The sequence below is a fragment of the Prionailurus bengalensis genome, chromosome B2 (assembly GCF_016509475.1).
Source record: "Prionailurus bengalensis isolate Pbe53 chromosome B2, Fcat_Pben_1.1_paternal_pri, whole genome shotgun sequence".
Lineage (NCBI taxonomy): Eukaryota > Metazoa > Chordata > Mammalia > Carnivora > Felidae > Prionailurus > Prionailurus bengalensis.
The window spans coordinates 141,983,885-142,009,029 of NC_057349.1; the positions used below are offsets into that span (position 1 = coordinate 141,983,885).

General features: G+C 44.3%; 1 protein-coding gene and 2 long non-coding RNA genes across 3 annotated transcripts in view; 1 reads left to right on the forward strand and 2 right to left on the reverse strand.

Annotated features, from left to right (window-relative positions):
- ZDHHC14 (zinc finger DHHC-type palmitoyltransferase 14) overlaps positions 1-25,145 on the forward strand; it is a 293,821-nt gene that overhangs the window by 173,241 nt on the left and 95,435 nt on the right. Inside the window, 1 exon segment of the mRNA XM_043593110.1 lies at positions 458-618. Within this exon segment, the coding sequence (XP_043449045.1) occupies positions 458-618 (161 nt within the window).
- On the reverse strand, positions 519-3,456 carry LOC122490400. Its single transcript, XR_006299153.1, has 2 exons — positions 680-3,456; positions 519-602 (listed from the first exon to the last, which is right to left on the reverse strand). It is a non-coding gene; the product is annotated as an uncharacterized LOC122490400 (long non-coding RNA).
- LOC122490401 lies at positions 7,536-9,369 on the reverse strand. The gene is made up of 2 exons (XR_006299154.1): positions 9,179-9,369; positions 7,536-8,267 (listed from the first exon to the last, which is right to left on the reverse strand). It is a non-coding gene; the product is annotated as an uncharacterized LOC122490401 (long non-coding RNA).

Sequence of the window (25,145 nt, forward strand, 5' to 3'; positions counted from 1 at the left end):
GGTGTTCAACTCAGGAAGGAAAGCCTGGGTCTGGGGAAGATGGTTCTAAGCCGGCGTCTTCTTTTCTTGTGCAGTTTCCGGGAAGGCCGGGAAGACGGCACAGATTCACTAGCTGTATTGATAGCTCGCGGGGTACAAGCTCTTGTTCATCCTGCATTGATCGTGCAAGTGGGATGATTTTCTCTCCTCTTCCAGTGTCTTTCCCGAGTAGCACTGTGGCAGCAGAGGGCCTGGGGTTTTGTGGCTCGACAGGGAGGGTGAAGCTGTCCACAAGAGAGAATTGCAGACCTCCCCAAATGTAAATGCTTAACATAGATGAATTTTTAATGGAAATCAATTTTGCTCCTCCAAAGAAGCTTTCAGCTTCTTGGAAAATATAGACTGCTCACTGTTGATTACTGACATTATATTTCCTTTCTCTTTCCCCTCTCCTCCTGCCTTCCCAACCTGTTGGCAGCTGCCCGTATCTAGCAGTGAAAATCACCCCCGCCATCCCCGTGGTTGGTGGCATTCTCTTCTTCTTTGTGATGGGGACCCTGCTTCGCACCAGCTTCAGTGACCCGGGAGTCCTTCCGCGAGCCACGCCGGATGAAGCCGCCGACCTGGAAAGGCAAATAGGTAACCTGGAAAGGCAAAAAAGCAGACGAAGGTCTGCCCTTAGCCTCGGGTCCCTTCCCACCTTGGCTCGGCCACAGTGTGGAAGGACAGGCCCAGGTGCCCGTGCAGGAGGGGCAGGCGGGGCACTGGACGGTGACGCCTAGCCGGGGAGGAGTCCCGGAAGTCTTCGTTCCCGCCGCAGCAGGATGACCTGAGTAGAGGTGGGGTGTAAAGTGGCTGGAGGTAAGGCCCAGGGGCTGGCGCGCTGGAGGCGGGCTGGCGATGCCATCAAGTGAGGGTCGGCGCCAAGTTCTGTTTCCCGATGCTTCTTGGAAACCCAAGCTCCTCTGAGAAGGAGCCTCTGTTATGAAAGACCCATAGTTTTAGGTGGCTGCCCTCTGCTCCCTTTATGCACTTCATGCTAGTTTCTGTAACAGAAACCTGGAGAGGTTACATCTTACCCCGCTGTCTGGGTTATCCAGCCTAGGACCCAGAACTTCCTTTATTAAGGCATGGACAAGATACATATTTGTGATATGTTATTGAGCTGAAGAGCTTTGGTTTTCCTTAGATATGTATCCTAGGATTAAAAGTTTATAGCAACACATTTTAAAACATAGTGAAACAAATCCTAATCCCTCACGGAGCAAACTTTTAAAGTTGTATTTTGGGTTAAGAAAAGAGAGATGCCTCTTGCTCTTAAAAGTTTGCATTTGTGACCATGTGGCTTGGCGGTGGTGCAGTGATAATCTGACAAGAGTGTCAGAGGGGCTGTGATCACTCCGTGTGAACATAAAGCTTAGCATGAAAACCCACCTGACAGTTCCCTCCCGCTGGTCCTCCTACGCCGTGGGCTTCCCTTCCCAGGCTTACTCAGCCGAAAGACCCCCCTGCTTTGCAGTGTAAAGAAACACAAGCGTGGGTCTTGAGAGACAGCACCTGCTGTGGTCTGCCATCCCCAAGTACCAAAGCATGACTGTGTCCTCTGAGTATCTGCCTACATCCCTGTTGTGCAGGAGGGGGGCAGTGAATGACTTAATGGTGGGAGTGTTTGGTGGGGGTCTGCTGGGCCACAGCCTTCTTGTGTCCTGAGGCAGGGAAGCAGAAGGAAGAATCAGCAGTGGAGAGACAGACCGTCTCTTAGTCACCGCATCTTGGGATTTCAAGACATTGGTTATGAATTAATTCGTAATTTAAAGCCTTGCACTTATAGCATGAGAATCATTTGTAAAGGCTACCCATGGCTATTGCTGAATTTGATCATATCCAAGCAAGTATTGGGTTATTACATCCATCTTACCAATAAGGAAACAGAGCCTCAAAGAGGCTAAATGGGAGAAAGTGGCAGAGCCAGACCCTTGAACCCAGGTCTCCTGGGTCTCAGCCCTTATTCTTTCCAGAGCATCATGTCCCAGGGGAGAGACAGGCCCAGTTTCCTTCGAAACAGAACTGGGCCTATGGAAACTGCACGGTCTGTACCTACATCACATTAGCATGCAGCTAGAAAATCCTCGACTCAAGCAGTGTGCAAAGAGCCCAGCTCTTCACACTGGCCTTGAAGCATTTTCCTGCTGTGATCCTATTTGCTATCCCACCTCTTGGTTAGTGAAAGGAGCATCTGCAAAATCAACAAGATTAGGAACTGGGGATGATAAAGAGTGCCACCGGAATTCCCTAAGAGAGTTTCCGTTCTTGCTTGTTAATATTGAAGAAGTTGAGTGATTCACTGAAGTGCCGTATATATCCTAAGAGCAGTATTTTTCAACATGAACATTCTTAAAACCAGCGCTGCCTCATGCTCTCAGAGACAGAGAATCTGTGAGAGAACTAGATGGGGTAAAGGATGAAACTGAATCTTGTTTCCTGTGAGGAAGAGCAGAGGGGCTTTAGAGACAGGCGAGCATGGCAGACATGAGTTGCTCTGCGCATCCCTTCCCCAAGAAGCAACAGAAAAATTGGAAAAAATAGTCACAATCATTTCATGGCTCTAGAATTCAGCTGTATTGAGGAGCAGTTACTCATGAAAAACTGTTGGACTTTGGTTAAGTAGAGTGGGTGTCTATGACGTTCTCACCTGGAGCTGCTTCAATCCCCACCCAAATTCCAAAGGTGATAAAGTTCAACCTGGACAGGGCAAGCTCTGAAAACCAGCAGCTTCCCTGAAGGGCCAATTTGCTTTGGAGTGAAGTATGGAAAAAATCAGTAACTGAAACTTTCACCTTGAGAAACTAGAAAAAGGACAAACTAAACTCAAAGCAAGCTATAATAAGGCAGTATTAAAAATGACATTGGAAATAAAAGAAATAGAATACAGAAAACAACAGGGTAAATCATAAATCAATGAGACCAAAAGTTAGTTCCTTGAGAAGACTAACAAAACTGGCAAACCTTTAACTATACTATCCCCAACCCCTTCCAAAAAAAAAAAAGAGAGAGAGAAGATACAGATTACCAAAATCAGGAATGAAAGCAGAGGCCTCACCGTTGACCCTACGGATAGTAAAAGGATTTTTACTTTATGCCACAAATTAGACAACTTAGATGAATATAAAAATTCTTAGAAAGCCACAGTTACCAAAAGAATGACTCAAGAAGAAATAGAAAAGCTCAAGAAACCCATAACAAGTAATCCTTACCTCATACCTTACACACAGTTTAATTCAAAATGGATCATAGACCTAAATTTAAGAGCTAAAATTCTAAAACTTCTGAAAGAAACATAGAGAAAATTTCCATGACCTTAGGATAGGCGAAGACTTCTTACATAGACACCAAAAGCATGATCTATAACGAAAGTAAAAGATAATAAATTGGATTTCATCAAATTAAAAAGTTTTGTGCTTCAAAGACACCTTTCAGGGGCACCTGGGTGGCTCAGTTGGTTGGGTGTCCGGGCTCTTGATGTTGGCTCAGGTCATCATCTCATGGTTTGTGGGACCCAGCCCCGTGGTTGGGCTCTGTGCTGACAGTGAGAAGCCTGCTTGGGATTCTCTCTTCCTCTCTCTCTGCCCCTCCGCTGCTTGAGCTCTCTCTTTCTCTCAAAATAAAAAATACACATTTTAAAAAAAAGTACACATTTTAAAATACACATTAAAAAAATACACATTTAAAAAATACACAAATAAAAAAAATACACATAAAAAAATAAATACACATTTAAAAATAAATACACATTAAAAAAATAAATAAATAAATACACATTAGGAGAGCCTGGGTGGCTCAGTTGGTTAAGTGTCCGACTTCTGCTCAGGTCATGATCTCCTGGTTCACAAGTTTGAACCCCGCCTTACACTCTATGCTGACAGCTCAGAGCCCAGAGCCTGCTTCAGATTCTGTGTCTCCCTCTCTCTCTGCCCCTCCCTTGCTCATGCTCTGTCTCTCTCTCTCTCTCTCTCTCTCTCTCTCTCTCTCATAAATAAATAAATAAATAAATAAATAAATAAATAAATAATTTTTAAAAAGACACTATTAAGAAAACAGAAAAACAAGCCAAAGACTGGGAGAAAATAGTTGCAAATCATATATCTGATAAAAATATCTTGTACTTGTATCCAGAATATAAAGATCTCTTACAACTCAATAATAAGATAACCCAATTAAAAATGAGTAAAGGGGGGCGCCTGGGTGGCGCAGTCGGTTAAGCGTCTGACTTCAGCCAGGTCACGATCTCCCGGTCCGGGAGTTCGAGCCCCGCGTCAGGCTCTGGGCTGATGGCTCAGAGCCTGGAGCCAATTTCCAATTCTGTGTCTCCCTCTCTCTTTGACCCTCCCCCGTTCATGCTCTGTCTCTCTCTGTCCCAAAAATAAATAAACGTTGAAAAAAAAAATAAATAAAAAAAAATAAAATAAAAATGAGTAAAGGATTTGAACATTTTTCCAAAGAAGATATATGAATGGCCGAAGAACACACGAAAACAGGATCAATATCATTAGTTAAAAGGGAAATGCGAATCAAAACCACAATGAGGTACCACTTCACACCCACTAGAATGACTCTAATCCAAAAGACTTGAGGGTGACAAATGATGGTGAAGGTATGGAGAAATTGGAACCATCACGTATTGCTGGTGGGGATGTAAAATGGTGCAGCCACTTTGGAAAACATTTCCTTAAAATTCTTCAAGAAGTTAAGCATAGATTATCCTACAACCTGGCAACTCTATTTCTAGGTATTTATCCAAGAGGAGTGACAACATATGTCTCTGGTGTGCCTTGTACCTAAAACCCCAAAACTGGAAACAACACAAATTGTCCATCAGTGAGCAAACTGATGAACAACATGTGGTATATCCACATAGTGGAATACTATTAAGCTATAAAAAGGAGTCCAGTGTTGACACATGTTACAACACAGATAAACCTTAAAAACACACTCAGCAAGGGGTGCCTGGGTAGCTCAGTCAATTGAGCATCTGACTTTTTTTAATTTTTAAAACTGTTTATTTATTTTTGAGAGAAAGAGACTGAGGGGAGAGGACAAAGAGAGAGAATCCCAAGCAGGCTTTGCACCATCAGTGCAGAGCCCAATGTGGGGCTCAGACCCACGTACCGTGAGATCATGACCGGAGCCAAAACTGAGTTGGAATCTTAACCGACTGAGCCACCCAGGTGCCCCAATAATAATTTTTAAAGAGGCTCAGACACCCAAAAAACAGAACTCCAAAATTTACAGTATGGACAATAACCATCACCCACAATCTCATTACAGGAAAGAGTATATTTTTTTAAAAAATAATTTTCTGGGGCGCCTGGGTGGCGCAGTCGGTTAAGCGTCCGACTTCAGCCAGGTCACGATCTCGCGGTCCGTGAGTTCGAGCCCCGCGTCAGGCTCTGGGCTGATGGCCTGGAGCCTGTTTCCGATTCTGTGTCTCCCTCTCTCTCTGCCCCTCCCCCGTTCATGCTCTGTCTCTCTCTGTCCCAAAAATAAATAAACATTGAAAAAAAATTTTTTTTAAATAATTTTCTTGCTTTTTAATTGAGATACAATTAGCATAACATTATATTAGTTTCAGGTGTACAACATGATTCGATAATTGTGTAGATTGCAAAATGATCGCCACAATAAATATGATTCACATCCATAACCATAAATAGCTAATAAATTATTTTTGTAATGAGAAATTTTAACATTTACTCTCTTAGCAACTTTCAAATATGCAATACAATATTAGTAACTATTGTCACCGTGATGCACATTATACCCTTATGACATTTATTTTGTAACTGGAAGTTTGTAGATTTTGACCCCTTTTACCCATTATGCTCACCCCCACCCTCCTTACCTGGCAATGACCAATCCATTAAATCTGTTCTCAGTATCTATGAGCTCTGTTTTTTTTAAAAGTTCTTTATATAAATGAGACTATACAGTATTTGTCTCTCTTTCTCTCTTTGATTTATTTCACTGAGTATAATACATTCAAGTTTCATCGATGTTGTAGCAGATGGCAACCTTTCCTTTTTTATGGCTAAATAAAATTCCATTGTATATACATACCACATCTTTTTCTAAAATTTAAATTTTAGTTGGTTAACATACAGTGCAATATTAGTTTCAGGAGTAGAATTCAGTGATTCATCACTTACATAGAACACCCAGTGCTCATCACAACAAGTGCTCTCCTGATACCCATCATCTATCTAGCCCATCCCCACCCTCCTTCCCTCCATCAATGCTCAGTTTGTTCTCTATGGTTAAGAGTCTCTTGTGGTTTGTCTCCCTTTATTCTCTTCCCCCATCCCTTCCGATATGTTATCTGTTTTGTTTCTTAAATTCTACTTATGAGTGAAATCTGATGGTACTTCTCTTTTTCTGATTTATTTCACTCAGTGTAATGCATTCTAGCTCCATCCACATCATTGCAAATGGCAAGATATCATTCTTTTTGATGGCTGAGTGATATTCCATTGTGTATATATACACTATGTTTTCTTTTTTTAATTTAATTTTATTATTATTATTTTAATTTCTATCCAAATTAGTTAGCATATAGTGCAACAATGATTTCAGGAGTAGATTCCTTAGGGCCCCTTACCCATTTAGCCCATCCCCCCTCCCACAACCCCTCCCGTAACCCTCTGTTTGTTCTCCATATTTATGAGTCTCTTATGTTTTGTCCCCCTGCCTGTTTTTATATTATTTTTGTTTCCCTTCCCTCTTGTTCATCTGTTTTGTCTCTTAAAGTCCTCATAGGAGTGAACTCATATATATGTCTTTCTCTGACTAATTTCACTTAGCATAATACCTTCCAGTGCCATCCACATAGTTGCAAATGGCAAGATTCCATTCTTTTTTATTGTAATACTCCATTATATATATACACACACCACATCTTCTTTATCCATTCATCCATCGATGGACATTTGGGCTCTTTCCGCACTTTAGCTATTGTTGATAGTGCTGCTATAAACATGGGGGTGCATGTGTCCCTTCGAAACAGCACACCTGTATCCCTTGGATAAATGCCTAGTAGTGCAATTGCTGGGTCATAGGATAGTTCTATTCTTAATTTTTTGATAAACCTCTATACTGTTTCCCAGAGTGGCTACACCAGCTTGCATTCCCAGAGCATCTGACTCTTGATAATGGCTCAGGTCATTATCTCATGGTTCATGGGATCAAGCTCCACATCAGGCTCTGCGCTGACAGTGAGGAGCGTGCTTGGGATTCTCTCTCTGCCTCTGTCTCTGTCCCTCCCCTGCTCACACACTCTCTCTCTCAAAATAAATAAACATAACAAAAACGCTCTAAGCGGAAGAAGTCCGATCAGAAGGCTACATATTGTGTAGTTCCATGTGTATGAAATCTCTGGAAAGGGCAATCTTTAGAGACAGAAAGTAGATGAGTGATTGCCTGGGGTGGGGGCAGGAGTGATGGTCACCACACTTGGACTTCAGAAAACTTGCTGGAAATGGCCTCAACTTGGGCTGTGGTGCTGGTTGCACAATCCAGCACATTTATTTAAGGTCATGACATTGTATATTTCCAAAGGCTAGCTGTTAGGTTTGTAAGTTTATAGCACAATAAAGCTGTCAGGGAAAAAGAGGAAGAGAGGAAGGGGAGAGGAGGACAATGGGAGCAGAAGAGGAAGAAGGGCCCACTCACCTCTAGTTGTGTGACGTTAGGCTAGTTGTCAAATGGCAACAATGATGCGTATCCTATAAGGTTCTTTTCAGCATCAGCTTAGTAAATGGTTGGGGTTTTTTGGTTGGGTTCTTTTTCTTTTTCTCTTTCTTTTTCTTTTTCTTTCTTTCTGTCTGTCTGTCTTTTAAGAAAAGTAGAAAAATTCTTCTCTTTTCCCACCTAGTTCTCTTCTCACCTTCCACATACATAGATTCTTATAAAAGAATTCTCGACCTGAAATGTGGTAGGAATAAATTGCACAGTTGGTCTAATTCTTTAAAAGGAGTCCTCCCTCCCCTATATTACTTGGCTGTGGAGAATAAGATTCTGTTTCAATGAAATCTTAGCACATTTATTTTGTGCCATCTAACGAAAGAAGGAAAAATGAAAATTACATTTGGAAACTTCTTATTATTAGTTATTAATCCTAATTATCTGTAGTAGATGTCTCCTTACAGAAGCCCAGGATCGCCGCTGGAAACCAGCCATCTGAGTAATTGCTGGAAGCTGTGGGTAGAGGGCGGGCACAGCTCCCTGCCTTCAGATTTCTGCAGGGGAGTAGGTGGTGAGGAGGAGGAGACTCAGTGTCTCAGAGTCTGTTACAAGTCTCCCGAAATGCCTTACACTTCTTTTTTCTGGAACACCTTTCCTGATGAGTTACACTGCAGCTAAAAATACACCCAAGAATGGCAGCAGGGGTGCAGGGAGGTCTCACTGGGGTCCCTAAAGTCCCTGGAGTCCTGCTTGGAAATGTGACCCTCTGGAGACTCAGCTTTTTCGGTTCACTTGGGGATGATAAGATACTAAGCAACTGATTTGGAGTTAGGAAAAAAAATGATGAGAGGGGCACCTGGGTGGCTCTGTCAGTTGAGTATCTGACTCTTGATTTCAGCTCAGGTCATGATCCCAGGGCCGTGGGATCAAGCCCTGCATCAGGTTCCACACTAGTGTGGAACCTACTTGGGATTCTCTCTCACTTTCCTTCTGCTCCTCTCTCCCACTCATTCTCTCTCTGTCTCTCTCTCTTAAATAAAAAAATAAGATAAAAAAATCTTTAAAAAGGAAAAAAAATTATGAGATACTGCATTATAAATCACAGGATCAAAGCATTTCATTTCAAGTAGGGATAGACCTTTACAGGGATCAAAATGGGGGAAAGTGGTGGGTCTGCCTCTCTACTTTTCATTATGTGTGTGGTCACTTCCCAGCCCCACTGGTCCTGAGGATGCCAAGAGAGGGAGTCCAGGAGGAGTTGAAATGTGAACTCAGCTTGCTGGACTCCCAAAAGCAAGCCTAGTTATTTAGGAAACTCTCTCCCTGTGTCACGGTAACCCTGACACTACAGAGTTCCAGCAGGATCCGTAAAAGAAAAAGATGATAAATTGATCACAGATCAAATAGTTGCTTGGTGAGGGCGGAATTCTATCAAAGGAAGTAGGGTTGTCTTTAAAAAACTCACCTATGCTGTGGCAGCGGCAGAATCTGAAGAATTATTACCTCCACTGTGCAACTTTCACTGGACAGCCAGAACACCACTCTGCTAGTCACAGTGCGTCTCCCTTCTCGGTCTCCTTCTGTCTCTTTCCCTCCCTCTCTCCTTTCCTCTCTCTCTCCCTCCTCCCTCCCCTCCTCCCTGGCCCTCTCCTCCTCTCCCTCCCCCTGCTTCCTCCTCTTCTCCCCCTCCACCTTCTCCTCCCCCTCCTCCCTCTCCTCCCCCTCCTCCCTCTCCTCATCCCCTCCTCCCCCTTTCCTCTCCCCTCCTTAGCTTCTTTCTCCCTCTTCTCCTCCCCCTCCTCCACTCCTTCCTCCTCTGCCTCATCTGCTTCTTTCTCCCCCCTCCTCCCTCTCCTCTTCCTCCCCCTCCTTCTCTCCCTCCTCTTCTTCCACTTCTCCCTCTCCTTTTCCTCCCCCATCTTCTCTCCTTCCTCCTCTTTCTCATTCTCCCTCCTCCTCCCCTCTTCCTCCTCCTCCCCCTCAACTTCCTCCCCCTCCTCCTCTCCCTCCTTCTTCCCCTATTTCTCTTTCTCCCCCTTCTCCTCCCCCTACTTCCCCTCCCCTTCCTCTTCTTCTTCTCTTTCATCCTCTACCCTCTACTCTTTTGGTCAGATTCTCATCAACCTCTTTTCTTGAAGTACACAGAACCAATCACCATTTCTAAGACGAAAGTTTCATCTTTCCTTATTTCCTAAATTGGACTGGACATCCTCTAGAAGAGATGTTTAGGAAGCACGGCTGTTTCTGATCCCGAGGAAACACTGGCCAACCAGCCGCGGTTCCGCCCCATCCTACATAGCGCAATTCCTGGGAAGACTTCCATGGGAACAGGATGTTTTCATCCGCCAATTTGACTTGCTAGAGTTTTTTTCCCTAGAGACATCTTAATTCTGTGTTTAAGAGTGGAAGCATTTTAATTGGAATTTTAACAACACTGATGGATTCTTGTTGAAGAAAAGACTTTGCGAACGAATACTCTAAGCCATTTTAAGACCTTAATCAATTTTATCTGTTGTAAAGCTACACCATTTCCAATTTTTCCCATTGCTGTTTTTATTTTACTAAAATTATTATGATTAGAGTCATTTCTGCATAAAATTTAAAACTAAGAATGTTTTCATTAATCAGGCTTTTTGTCATGAAAGTTGTCATTATGAATTTTCTTACGGAACTGTTATTTCCAGTAAGACAGATTTTCCTGGCGATTTAATTTTTTAAGTCAATACTGGCTTCTTTTTGTGTTGGTTATTTTTACTGATGACATTCACCATAAAATTGCTTTAAAATGTGATTGTTTCATTTATTTTTGGCCTCACGATTAGTTTGTTGTCTGTGATCGATCTGTGATTAAACCTTCCTTAGACTTTGAGTCACTCTGTGTGCTATATGCTGGATGCCACAGTGTAGAACATACAAAAAGAGAAAGGGCAGGGTCATTGGTGGTTAATTTGATTGGCTTTCGCCAATTTTCTTTTCAGAAGGTGATATTTTCTCACCCTTCCCCCCAATTTTTGTTTGCATTTCCCCTCCCACCTCCAAAATGATCCCAGTTTATCCGTTGTGTAATTGTTATTTGCAGTGGACATTTTGGCCTTTCATGAACAGTTGGCCAGACCCGGAAACTCTGTTCGGACTTGAATTACACCTGCCTGTGTGGGATTCCTTCCGCCTTTGCCATTGTCTCTGCCCTGCTTCTTGCTTCCTGCCGCCTTCTTTAACAGAGTAACCATGATGCCACTCCATTAGCTTTGGCACTTCCTCTTCCATGCACCATCAGCATTTACCTGTGTCCATTGAAGTAAAATATTCTGCGTGCTTTTCCTGTAAAGCAGTTGGTTGGTCGGTCCATGCTGAAAGATAGAATGATGGTAATAGCTATTTTTCACTGAGTGCCTCTCTCGTGCCGGGTATCATACTCAGCCCTGTCTATGTAGGACTTCCTTTATACTCACAACATCCACTCCATGGTGTTCAGACACTATTGTCCCTATTTTAGTCACAAGAAAGCCAGTGCTCAGAAAGGACAGTGATTGGTCAAAGGTCATTTGGCCAGAGCTGGGAACACAGGCCCATCCGCCATCACCCCCTGTGCTCCAGACCACTGCCCGTGGTCTGGCTGCTCTGGGGAGCCAGGCTCTGAGTGAGAGTTTCTGGTCTTAGTGGAGCAAGTAGCCCTTCCTATTTTCCCTAAGTTGCTTTCTCACCCCCCCAGGCTGTGGGCATCATCCGACTCTCCCATCCTGTTGGCTGACTCCCCCATCATCTCCATGACTCAGAAATAGAGAGCCATGTCCAGCACATTGTGGCTACAGGGCCTGGTTCTCAAATCCCGGGCCCAATTGTGTGGAGAGAGTGGAACTGCCAGGAAAGTCCAGGCAATCTGACGTCCCTCTTGAAACTGACTGCCTTTTGTCCTTTGGGACTTCTGTCCTTTGGGACTCTCACTGATGCCCACATGCCCTGTGATACTCGTGAAGGAGTTAAGGGAAGAGGGGAGCAGGGTGTCCCGCCGTGTCTAAAATACCTTCTGGAAGGGACAAGGCCTTTGAAGAAAATGGCATCCCAGGAATTAAAAAAAAAAAAAAAAAAGAAGAGGAAGAAGATTCCTCGTTTAAGGGAAAATGCTAGAAACATCTAGTGCGTACTAATGCCAAGGAAGGATAGGCAGTGATTCTCCCATACCAACACAGGGTGGCAACTCAGAATGTCAGAATTCCTCATTGTCTCTTTAAAAAGTAATCCAGCCTGGGAGAGCTGGGAACCAGATGTCACAATTCGAAATTGTGGTATTTGGGGAAATACCACAAGATTTTGAAAACTCTAGTTCTGAGGGAAGGAAGGAGCCAGAGATTTTGTTTTTCCAGAGGATTTAGGAAGAGGGGTGTTTTTCATCCAGGATGTTCACTGAAGTCTATATTATGTCTTCTTCCTGTAGAAATCCAAATTTGCGGGAATGCACCATGTGTTGGAACCGAGGCCAGTTTCTGATGTAAATGTATTCACGGGTTTGCGAGGTTAGGACATTTTACTGTGATGGTTGGGATGGAGAATTGTAAGGACAGAGAAGAGTACTCTGCAGCTCCCACCCCTGGTGGATGCCCTTTACAGAGCAGTCCTCCAGAGAGCCTTGTGGGTGGCGAGTGGGATTTTCCTCCTTTTTACAGGAAGAGAAACTGAGACGAGGGCACTTGCCGAGATCGCGCTTTCTTGTCCCCGCTGCGCTGAGCCTCTGAATCTGAATTCCTAAATCCACAGCGGTATTTTGGTGACCTCTGTACTCCCCATCCCGAATCCGCTGGGTGTCTCTTTTAACACAATAAGTCTTACTAAGTTGAAGGCTGGACTTACAGAAGTGTACCCATGTACACATTTGGAATCTCTTCTGGAGAATTAACGAACCCACCCTAAAAACAAAGGGATCACTTCATTTCAGATGGCTCTCTCTCACGGCACCAATGTTACATTCTTTAGAGTCTGTTAAATCAGCAAAAAGAGCAATGTTGACATGCTTTGACAAAAGCAAGAAAGGAAGGAAGCGAGGGAGGAAAGAGGGAGGGAGGAGAGAGAGAGAGAAAGAGAGAAGAAACATACTGTAATTATAATCAGTTCTCATATACAAAACCGCAGAAGGGGGAAGGTTGGTCCACTAACCAGGGTGAGGAAGAGGTCAGCTGTGAGTGAGCAGAGGAAGCCAGAAGCTGCAAGGAAGGGAAGGACAGGCTGGTGGCATGGAAGGGATGGAGAGATTGGGACCGCGTGGCTCAAGAATATGGCCAAAGGAAAGAGCAAGGGTCTGGCGCGTGTTCGTGGAAAATAGAGGCCCACCCCTCCCCAGCCAGGGGCACTGAAATGCACAGATTCCATCGATGAAAGAGCTTGGGGAGCCCGCCTCCCTGACTCCAGGTGAGCTGGTCCCCAGCAACGCTCTGAGTCGCCAAGGGACGTCAGTGACTGTGGACATCATCCCGGACAACTCCCTTGGTTTGCAGACAGCTGAGGCTCTGAGAGAGACAGGTGCAAATACCCATCCCTTGACTTTTTTGCTTCTGAAACCGAATCCCTAAGTCCTTGCTACACAAAGAGGGGTCCGTGGAGGAGCAACATCAACATCTCCCGGGAGCTTGTTGGAAATGCAGAACTTCAGGCCCCAGTCCTTGTCCTGACTGAGAAGCTGCATTTGTAACAAGACCCGTGAAGGCTGAGAAGCGCAGCCCTAAGGCCTCTCTGCTCCCACCTGGGGAGGGGGAACCAACCTGTGTCTGCCTTCTCCACCCATGTATGCTTCCTCTCCTCTCAAGTCCTCAGGACCGTCAGGCTTTCAGGGGGTTAGCTAACCAGCAGTTCATTTACCTGGAGCAGTCAGTGTAATTACCTCCTGGCAGTGCCTATAAGCGGCATCTTTTTCCTTATTATTAGTTATTAATGATAACCATATAAATATCTTCTCTTTTGCTAGTGCTTTACAGATTCCAAGATCCCTGTACGTTTTTATTACTAGTAAAGTATATGGTGATGAGTTCAGGCTCTAGAGCTAGGTTGGCTGAGCCTGCATCCCAGCTCTTCCACTTGCTATGTGACCCTGAGAAGTGTTTTAACTTCTCTGGGCCTCAGTTTTAGTGCAAATAAAATTGACCCACTGGGTGCAAAGATCCATTCCAGTGTTACCATCCCAGAGTCTAGAAATAAATCCTTCCTCCTCCTTTGCCTAACCTTGAAAATCCAGGAGCGTGAATACCTTAGAAGGTTTTTTAGCCTCTTCAACTACTTACACAAAAAGAGTGACATATTCTGACTTGTATTTCCCCAATAATGAGTGATGTTGAGCATCTTTTCATGTGTCTGGTAGCCATCTGGATGTATTTTTTAGAAAAGCGTCTGTTCACGTCTTCTCCCCTTTTCTTTATTGGATTATTTGTTTTTTGGGTGTTGAGTCTGATAGGTTCTTTATAGATTTTGGATACTAAACCTTTATCAGATATGTCATTTGCAAATATCTTCTCTCATTCCATCAGTTGCCTTTTAGTTTTGTTGATTGTTTCCTTTACTGTGCAGAAGATTTTTATCTTGATGAGGTCCCAGTAATTCATTTTGCTTTTGTTTCCCTTGCCTCCAGAGACGTGTCTTATAACGAGTCGCTGTGGCTTAGGTCAAAGAGGTTACTGCCTGTTTTCTCCTGTAGGATTTTGATGGTTTTCTGTCTCACATTTAGGTCTTTGATCCACTTGAATTTATTTTTGTGTATGGTGTAAGAAAGTGGTCCGATTTCATTCTTCTGCATGTCGCTGTCCAGTTCTCCCAACACCAGTTGCTAAAGAGACTGTCTTTTGTTCACTGGATGCTCTTTCCTGCTTTGTCCAAGATTAGTTGGCCATACGTTTTGGGGTCCATTTTTCGGTTCTCTATTCTGTTCCACTGATCTACGTGTCTGTTTTTGTGACAGTACCATACTGTCTTGATGATTACAGCTTTGTAATACAGCTTGAAGAGCTAAATGGGTGATGGGCTTTAAGGAGGGCACTTGTTGGGCTGAGCACTGGGTGTTCTATGTAAGTGATGAATCACTGGGTTCTACTCCTGAAACCAATACTACACTGTATGTGAGCTAACTTGAATTTAAATAAATAAATAAGAACTATCAAGAGAATTAAAAGACATATAAAAAAAAAGAATGACATATTCTGTGAATAATGCTAGAATGCAAAGCTGCCTGCACACCCAAGTAAATCCCACAAGTAAACTGTAGGTGCTGCAAAATACGAGATACTTAAATGACTCACTGGAATATTACTGGCCTTGTTTCTAACTGCTGTGCTTGGGGTGATAAGGCAAGACGATGGAACAACAGCTCTTCTGAGTGAGGGAATGAGTTAGTCAGTCAATAGGTTTTAGAGGGAAGTCAAAGATAAGGCACTTCATCCAAGAATGGGCAGGGCGTGTTCAGCCAAACATGCTCTGGGACAGCAGTAGGTCCACGGCGGTGAGCGTGCAGGGCATGGGGAAGAAGGGAGGCGAGAATGGCTTTTCAGGAAAAGCCACTGGAGGAGGTTAATCAGAAGAGTGGGCAGGCTCTTTGTCCCTGGAAGTGGGAGGCATTTTCTTATTACAAGTGTAGAGTAGCATGAAAGGCCTCTCAGGAATAAAAGGAGACAAAGCACTGGGGGAGGAGAGAGGAAGTGGACCAGGGCGAGGAGGCGTGGTGGGCCGGGGTTGGGAGGAGAGGGAGGAGAGGCTGAGCAGGTGCAGGTCAGGGAAAGGATTAGTGGCCCGTGGAGCGGGAGGGATTTAGAGAATGTGCTGTGGTCAAAGAAGCAATAGGGGCTCCCTGAAGATTTCTTGAGAAAAGCTTTTTTTTTTTTTTTTTAAACAGTCTAGGGCACCATCCGTCATTCTGCTTCATAAAACATCTGCATGTTTTGAGTGTTTTGTGGCTGGAGTCTACACTGGGGATCCAACTTAACAGAGAGTCACTTGCCAAATAACGTACTCTTAGGGTCTCTGCTTATCCCTTACCTGTCGTCGACACCCCTGTGTCATTTGTGTGCTTGCATACTCTGTGAGATCCATGGGGTCTGTGATATCAATGAAACTACGCCCAAATAATCACCCTCCAAAGCTTTGTCATAATCAAACCAACTCACTGCTGGCTCTCCAAGTGACCGTTCTCCCTCCTCCTTTAGAATTTAATGCTATAGAGTAGGGATTTGCATCCAGTTTTGGGAATGGGTGTGCTCTGTCTTCCTTCCCTTCTGTGCCCTGGAAAACTCAAGACTAAGTTATGGGAGACAGAGCAACTGTTATTTTGTGTTTCTCGCAGACGAGTTCTGAGGTTAAGAATCGTTGCCTAAGAATATGAGTAGACTAATATCTGCCATGTAGTCCAGAGTCGGAGATGGGCATTAGGACTCGTTGCAGCCAGCACTCAGCGGGTAGAAGGTACATGTGAAGAAGCCAGCGAAGGCTCTACTGGGGAGAATGGTGGGGCCCTCCGGTGAGCGCTTTTCCTGCCATCACGTTTGGTAAGGAAAAAACTCCTCATAGTTCTTATTTATCCAAATTCACCTTCCGAGGCCCCTGAAGGAAAATTTTAACTGACACAGATGGGCAGAAATGAAGACCATTTATTTGGAAATTGTAGATTAAAACACCATCTAGGAGAAAACAGAAGTACAACTGGATGAGTCATATGACATACCATCAAAAATTTGGAGTGTGCACTTTAAAAAACCCTCTTTATTTTCTGTGAAGGATGGAAACTTGAAGTCCAAGGGTCCTTGAGTATGTGATGGCTGGGCCGCTTCTTATACTCAAGAGAAAGCAATAGAGTAGAAATGGACTAAAATCTCCCTGTGGCTCTCACACAACTAAAAGTAACACAGTTAAAGCAATACTGAGCAGCACACCCCCAGAAAGATAATGCAAGCGCTGTGTGTCAGTGTAAATTTTCTAGTAGTGACATTTAAAAAAAAAATGAAAAGGAACAGGTAAAATTGATTTTAATAATGTATATGATTTAGCCCAGTGTGTCTAAAATATCATCGTTTAACACGTATTCCCACATTAAGAAGGACTCATGAGATATTTTACATTCTTTTTATTTTTGGTGTTGAATCTTGCCAGTGTTGAATCTTACTTTGCACTTTCGGGACATTCGGTGCGGACTCCTCCTTGCATCTCAAATGCTCAGGAGACACGTGCATCTAGGGGCTGGCATAGTGGATGGCACAGGTTTAAAGACAAAGAATTGGACCCAAGTAGTTATTAGAATCTCTCAGAATTATTGGTATGGTTTCATCTTGCTTTGGATCACTTCAGAGAAAAGCTTGGGAGAACGGCATTTAACTCCATCCTTTTTGGAAAGACTTCATACATTCATTCATTTTTCATGTATTCAACATATCCTTGAGTGCTTGTTCAGTACCAAGCACTGTAATAATGCAAATTATACTCTTAACAGATTCCTTTCTGTTTCTACTGATGTCATTGTAAAGCTATAAACAGTGGGATCCTCTGGAATACCCAAACAGAATCATGTTTGGTTTTAATGATATTAATGTGTTTTTTTTTTTAAATAGATGTTCCTTGGTAGCAGAATTGACAGTTAAACAATAGGCTTTTTTTTTTTTCAACGTTTATTTATTTTGGGGACAGAGAGAGACAGAGCATGAATGGGGGAGGGGCAGAGAGAGAGGGAGACACAGAATCGGAAACAGGCTCCAGGCTCTGAGCCATCAGCCCAGAGCCCGACGTGCGGCTCGAACTCACAGACCGCGAGATCGTGACCTGGCTGAAGTCGGACGCTTAACCGACTGCACCACCCAGGCACCCCGATATTAATGTTTTTAATACGGTCACATTCCATGCTATTGATTAGGCCACTGGTTCTTAAACCTGAACATACACCGAGATCATCTGAAAGGTCTGTTCAAACAGATGTCTGGGCACCGCCCCCTCCAGAGTTTCCAAGTCAGGGGTCTGGGGTGGAGCCCGCTAAATTTGCATTTTTGACAAGCTCCCAGGAGTTGCTGATGATGCTGGTCTGGAGGCCACACTTTGAGAACCACTGGATCAGAGGTACAGTTTCTCCTTTAAGATCCTTCATCTTTTTTTTTTAAATTTTTTTTTTTAATGTTTATTTATTTTTGAGACAGAGAGAGACACAGCATGAGCAGGGAAGGGGCAGAGAGAGAGGGAGACACAGAATGTGAAGCAGGCTCCAGGCTCTGAGCTGTCAGCACAGAGGCCGACACGGGACTCAAACTCACAAACTATGAGATCATGACCTGAGCCGAAGTCGGACGCTTAACCGACTGAGCCACCCAGGAGCCCCTAAGATCCTTCACCTTTTATGTATCCCACACACCTGAAGGTAGAGCTGAGCATTTCTGGAAAGTTGAACAACCACAAGATTCAGGCGTCTCAGAAAGATTAGTCGGGGAATGAGTAGATCTCTTTCTTGCAGTCTATTTTCTTTTTATTTATTTATTTATTTATTTATTTATTTATTTATTTTAACGCTTACTTATTTTTGAGACAGAGAGAGACACAGCATGAACGGGGGAGGGGCAGAGAGAGAGGGAGACACAGAATCGGAAGCAGGCTCCAGGCTCTGAGCTGTCAGCACAGAGCCTGACGCGGGGCTCGAACTCACGGACTGCAAGATCATGACCTGAGCTGAAGTCAGGCGCTTAACCGACTGAGCCACCCAGGCGCCCCTCTTGCAGTCTATTTTCTAAGATATAGATGTTGTGACCCAAACGAGAGATTTGAGAAGAACACCCAGGACTGAATGATCTGGTGTGCACTCATCTAAGCGAAGCTTCTGTGTGGATACTTTGGGGACCAGCATCACAGATTGTGCCCCAGCTAGCCCCCTCTGCATGGGTCCTCATGGGTAGCTCTCTTTTAACCCTTGCCACCTATTTCCAAAGCTCACATGTGGGCTGGGGTGGGGGTGAGGCTCTAAGAGTATCCCAGGGTTACTAAAGCCTCTGAGCATCACATACTCACCAAAAGAACATTGCAGATGTTACTTCCTATACCTCACGGGAGAAGTGTGTCTTTTGCCTCCTATCAAAGGATTGCTGATACCCGCTGGAGTTTCTGTCTATCTCCACAATGTAGGACTGCCCTCCTCATGTGCGTTTGTCCAGGGCGGCTCCAGAGCCAAAACTTCTAGCTGGAGGGCACGCGGGGGCACGTATTTTATAAGATGTAAATCTTCCACACTCACTTAGGTATAATGGATCCATCTGGGAGGGTGAGAGCTGGGCCATGCCAAGCATCAGTGAGACCAGAACTTTTGGACTGGATCTGGCAACATTCCTGTGTCATGCGGTTGATACAAATTTTGAAAGCACCCAGAGAAAAGGCCCACTCTGAATGGTGGCCTCTGATTCTTCATGAGTTGCTTTTTCTATGTAACTTCACCATGGTTCAGGCCTACCTTACTGAACTCAGAATGTCGCCTGAGCCTTGTCTACAAGGACAGCACATACTCTCGCCAAGCCAGAGACCTTTAATGTAATTATTATTACAAGTTCCACCCAAAATGTGTGTAGTTCTCTGTAATAGATTGGAATGCTAGGCTTTTCACGCCAGCAGGTGAAGCATGGGCACTTAGGATGGGGCTGCTGTCTGATCTCCACTGCGATGCTGGTCAGCACTCTGCACAGAGCAGTTGATTAAGAGTAACACATGGATGCCTTGTGGCTGTCACCTACGTTTCCTCAACTTCCTCATTCAGGCAGGAGTGGTCAGGGGCTTATAAACCCCCATCCAGTTATGGGTGCTGCCACTGGAGGCGCCATTGGGAGGGATCGTCTTTTCTTCCTACTATTTATTTAGTTATCGTCTTTGCAGGAAAGACATGTGACAGACGAGGGACAAGATGCCAGGTGTTGTGTTCACCTGTGCCCTAGACAACTTGACACCAATTTTATTTTCTTTTAATTTTTTTAACATTTATTCATTTTTGAGAGACAGAGTGTGAGTCGGGGAGGGGCAGAGAGAGAGAGAGGGCGACACAGAATCCAAAGCAGGCTCCAGGCTCTGAGCTGTCAGCACAAAGCCTGATGCAGGGCTCGAACTCATGGACTGCAAGATCATGACCTGAGCCGGAGTTGGATGCTTAACCGATTGAGTCACCCAGGCGCCCCTGGACACCAGTTTTAGATCACTGACACGCCTTCCTCACTGTCACTTGCATTCTAGATAAAAGACATAGTTTCTCTTAATTTGGATGACCAGATTTTGCTGTTCTTACATGATATTAATCCCATGAATACCAACCGAAAGGTCAAGTTCCTAGAAAAGAACACAGATATGAAGCCAGGCATGAACAGGTTGCCTGTGTGCTGTGTCTGATGTTGATGGCGGTGGGGGGTGGGGAGTGTTTGCCTGACTCCCCCAGACCCTCCTGTCATTGGACAGACTTTTGCTTGGTAACTACAGACTTCTGTATTTTTCTCTCAACCAGCACAGGATGTTTCAAACATTTATGTGCCTATTTTTCATCTTGTGATGACATATCCCAGACATTTAATGAAAAATATTCCTGGCTGGCTGTTTAGTTAGAAAATTAATCATTATCAATTAATCAATCTATTTTCAGCACAGCACTGTTTTAAGTGCTGTGGATGAATCTGAAGAAATCTAGCCAGAGGCTGGCATGCACAAGTGAAACTACTGAAGACTTTTTTTTAAACAACAGAAATTTATTTTTTCACAGTTCTGTAAGCTAGCAGCCCAAGATCTAGGTGTTTCCAGGTTGGGTTTCTCCTTGTCTTGTCTCCTTGCCTCGCAGATGGCCAAGAAGGCTGTTGTTGTTGTTGTTAAACAGAACATCAATAAGGGTAGGTAACTGTAATATAGGGTTTAAGCCTGTACCATCGACAGTTTGGGCCAGAGAATTATTTGTGGGGTGGAGGTGGGGGCTGTGCTGTGTTTGCAGGATGTTTAGCAGCATCCCTTTCCTTAACCCACTAGATGCTACTCCCCATGTTTACTACCCCTCTACCCCAATAAAATTGTCTCCTGACAATGCCAAATGTCCTCCGGGGGAGTGGCAGAAATCACCTGGGTGGAGAGCCACTGATGTAATGTAACCTGAATTTGTGAGGATGGAGGGAACCACGAGCCTAGGAGAAAATCAAGAGAGATTTTTCTGGGGAAAACAAGTCTGAGCTGGATTTCAAAAGACAGGAGGACACGAATTGCCAGAGGAGATGGTGAATGGAGGGGCAGAGGGTAGGAGAAACGGGGGGGGGGGGGGTGTTATTTCAGAAACTGATGACTGAAAAGAGAAATAGAGGGACACGAGCCACCTTCCTTTAACTGGCATGGGCGGTGTGCATGGAGGGAGGAGGGATAATTAATGAATTCGGTCAGCAGCAGGTAACGCCTGCTCAGGACAGGTTTCAACAGGCCAGAAAACAGAAGCAGGGGAGAGTGAGAATGGCTAAAACATGTTCAGCACATACAGTAGCCCAGGCACTGTTTCTGTGCGTTCCACACACTCATTCCCTTCTCTGCAATAGTACCTCTCAGGTGCTACTCTTATTCCCATTTTACAACTGGAGAAACTGAGTCTTGAAGAGGCCAGTAACTTCCCAGAATCTCTCAACTAGTAAATAGCAGAGCCACGATTTAACCCCTGCCTGATCGCTGAGCCCCTGCACTTACCCACGGCGCTGGGGCATGGGTTAGTTGAGGCGGGGCCGGGTGATGGAGTTCTCCGGGTGGTCAAGCAAGGTTTGAAAGGAATAAAAAAAATTTGCCCAAGTTTACAGAGACATCAGGAATTTGCATGAAGGGTCAAATAGATGCTCAGATTTCAAAGGAAAGCTACAGATGAAGAGCCCAAGCAGAGAGGTCAGTTCCGTTGGCCCCAAGAATGGGGACAGTGGGTGCCAGGCTGATAATGGAGCAGGGTTTTTGAGCAAGAGGTCTTCAGGCAGGCCTGGGTTTGGCGGAGGGTGTTGGGAGGAGAAGGCTGCCCTCAGGGGAACGGGGGTGGGTCCAGGTGGGCTGCAGCCAGCAAGAGGCGGGGTTGCCAGAAGGAAAGTTGAGGGGTGGGAGGCTCAAGATGGAGACGAGGCTGGTCTGTGTCAAGGAATCAGGTGTGGAGGGACTGTGGCAAGAGAGATGTGAGGTAGAGCCACAGAGAAAGGCGGCCTGGACCCTGACTGTGCTACTCACGGCCGTGATCTGGGCTGACTACTCAGCCCTCTGGCCTTGGGGTCCCCTTGTCTGGAACAGGGACAGCATAATACTGCGGGTGCGGGGCAAAGCCAAATGAGATGCTATACGTGTGGGGCCTGGTATCACTTTGTGCACACTGTAGCAGTGTGCACAGAAATTCTCCAGTGGCGAGCAAGTAGGTGGGTTGGAGAGGGGGAGGGTGGAGCCAGATATACTTGGGGAGGCTGTGGCAGTTACAGAGGCAAGGGGTGAGGGGTGGACTAGGGTTCTGGGAGAGAACCATAGGGCTGTTAGAACTCACAGGGGCTGTTCTGATAGGAAACAAAAGAAACTTGGCTTATGTTAGGATTTTAGTCTCCAATGTATCATTCGATACGTAAGGGTCTTGATGTAAATGGACAGAAATAGAGTGGTCGGGGCTGAAGAGTCAATTGCACATTTGACAGAGGTCCGCGGTTAGATGTGCGGCCAGTACGGTGATAGGTTGAAGAATGAGAAAAAAGCAAAATGTTCTTCCGGGGATGGGGCTTTGGTTGTTCTTATTTAGAATTTAGCTCTAAAAATAACTTCAGCATCAAGGCACTTAAAGGGTTTGTGGTATACAGTCTTGTGAGCTGGGCCCATCTCTGCAGACTTCCTGATTTCATTCCCATACCACTGAGGAAAGCAAGAACGATAGATGGCTCTGAGAGCAAATAGAATGAAAAGGAAATGAAGATCCGTACCAGCGTTGAGGCCTCATGCTGTGTACATCCGGGCAGAGTCCTGGGCCCGAACCTTCCCACCGCCACCCTAATAAATAATGTATGGAGATTTTCCGGCAATGTCCAATGGATGTTTTGGACTGCCTAAACCAGCACCATATATACAATGAGCTACAAATGCAAGCACATCAATTTAAATTTTCTAGAAGTAGTGACTTTATAGCAGTAAAAAGAAACAGGTGAAATTGACTCTTATAATTTTGATGTCACCCAATTCTTCAACGTACTCTCATTTGAAAATGTAATCAATATTTAGAGACTCTTGAGGTATTTTATATTCTCCTTTTTGTGCTAAATCTTTCAAATCTGTTTTGTATTTTACACTTGCAAAAAAAATCCCAATTCAGACCAGCCACCTTTCGAGCACTTAAGAGCTGCAAGTGGAGGTGGCCACCATATTGGACAGCAGGGGTCTAAACTCCCCAAGTGCAATGCCGCCATTGCAGAAAAAGCCTGGCAATTACTCTGGGCTCGGTGACATCTGTGTCACTCCCATTCCCATGAGACTGACGCATAGTGTGCAAGAACGCAAGTTTGTGGTTCATTCTGTACCTCAGGTAGTTTGCATTACCGGAGGGAAACTGTTTAAGAGACATCCATCATCCAGAGAGCCCCAGATGGGCCACTTAGTGACAAGAGCAGCCCATCCAGAGCGCTCCCATCCAGCCGTTAACCAATTCCAGAGGAAAACAAAACTAATACCTTTGGTGCTGAAATGGAATCCAAGTTTGTGGGAAGGAGGAATTTCTAATATAAGAAAGGCAACAGCCCATCAATAAAGAAAGATTGGATCCAGGCTGAAGCAATGAAAGACTCAGAATTGTGTTTTTGGTTTTATTTCTTCTGTCTAAGGTCCTCATTTCAGGTGATTATGACTCCATTTTTTCTGCTTGGCAGTGCACAGAGTGATTCTGGGGAGTCATTACTAAAATAAAAATTATTGATATGGCATTTTGCAAAAATCACCAAGTGAACTTTTATATAAAACAATACAGCAGAGTTCAAATAATGTGGAAGGGGCATTTCTTTGCTGGAGGCTCCTTTTCTTTCTTGGACAAACATATACCAGAGTGAAAACATCTGGAAATGTGACCTTCGGGGAGGGCCGCCCAGCCCCCATTCCCTGGATGCTGGATTTCCCCTCCAACTTTGAAGAGAAATGTAAGTGGACACTTCTGATTCCAATCATACTTCAGAATTATTACAGCTCAAAACACACAGTGTGATAGATTGAGAGGTTTTTCAGGCTTCCCATTGAGCTCTCCTGCGATAAAAGCAGTTAACAACCACTATTCTGTGATGATAAATGGCTGTTGGTTTTCTTTCTTCAATATTTTAATAACTATTTGCATGTTTTGGCAATGATGGACACAGAGAGTCTGATGGTGATTACAGAAGCAGATTGCAGAGGTGATTCACCGGACGCAGTTGGCCATCAGAGGCAACGCCATCTCTCAGTGACAGGCGGGTTCCAGCCCAGGCACCTGGCTTCCTGGCAGCCTTTTAAAGCAGGTGTTCTGATAGCCGTCAGTGCAGGGCGGCTGATGTGACAGAAGTTGGCTGCCTTCCCCTCTGATGCTCTTTTCTCCAAGACAGCTCAGCTCCCCGGCAAGTGCACTGAAAAACCCCACTCCGGAATCAGCACTTGCCTCTTTCTGTAGATGTGACTGCCCGTTGAATTCAGAGCTGCTTTGGGAGCCGTTCCGTGGCTGTGCTGGTGGAAGGAATCTGACAAAGCAGGATTCTACAAAACCTGTAGAATCTGACAAATCCCTCTGCCACCTCAGAAGGAAGCTTTTTGGAAGGAAATGGTGCTCATGTTTCATGGACGCTTCCTAATTTCTCAGTGAAGTACTACTCAATTTATTTCACTCTTCTGTCTTTCTTCATCTCAAGCTCCAGGTTGCCATGAACATTATTTTGTAGTAGACTGGTTATTAATGTTTTGCCCAGAAAAGAGTCCGGGAGAAAAATTTCAAAGACCTTGAATTTGTAGAAGGAACATTAAGAGCTGTCTTTCCACTTTGTATCAAGTTTTAGAAATTAATGTAAGAAGCAAAATAACGAAATGGTGGAAGGAATCCAATATGAAAGGAAATCATTCATACAGCTTCGAGGAGCAAAGTTTAAACCTTACTTGAAAATAAATATGAAGATGTTCATTGCAGAGTTTCTTATAATAGTGTAAAATATTAGGAGCAATTTAAATATATGATAGTACCAAAATGGATGAATGAACAATTGTATACTTCTATAATTAATGTTAGGAAGGAAGTCATTAAAAACATTGATTTCAAAAACATGTAATGACTTATGAAAATGAACTTGATACAGCATTGAATATGCAAAATGCAAAAACGTATGTAAATTATAATCTTAATATATGCATCAGTTTAGAAAAATGACTTGAAAGAAACATAGAGGTTTCTCTTTGTGGTTAGACTAACAAGTGGTTTTAACTTTTCTCTT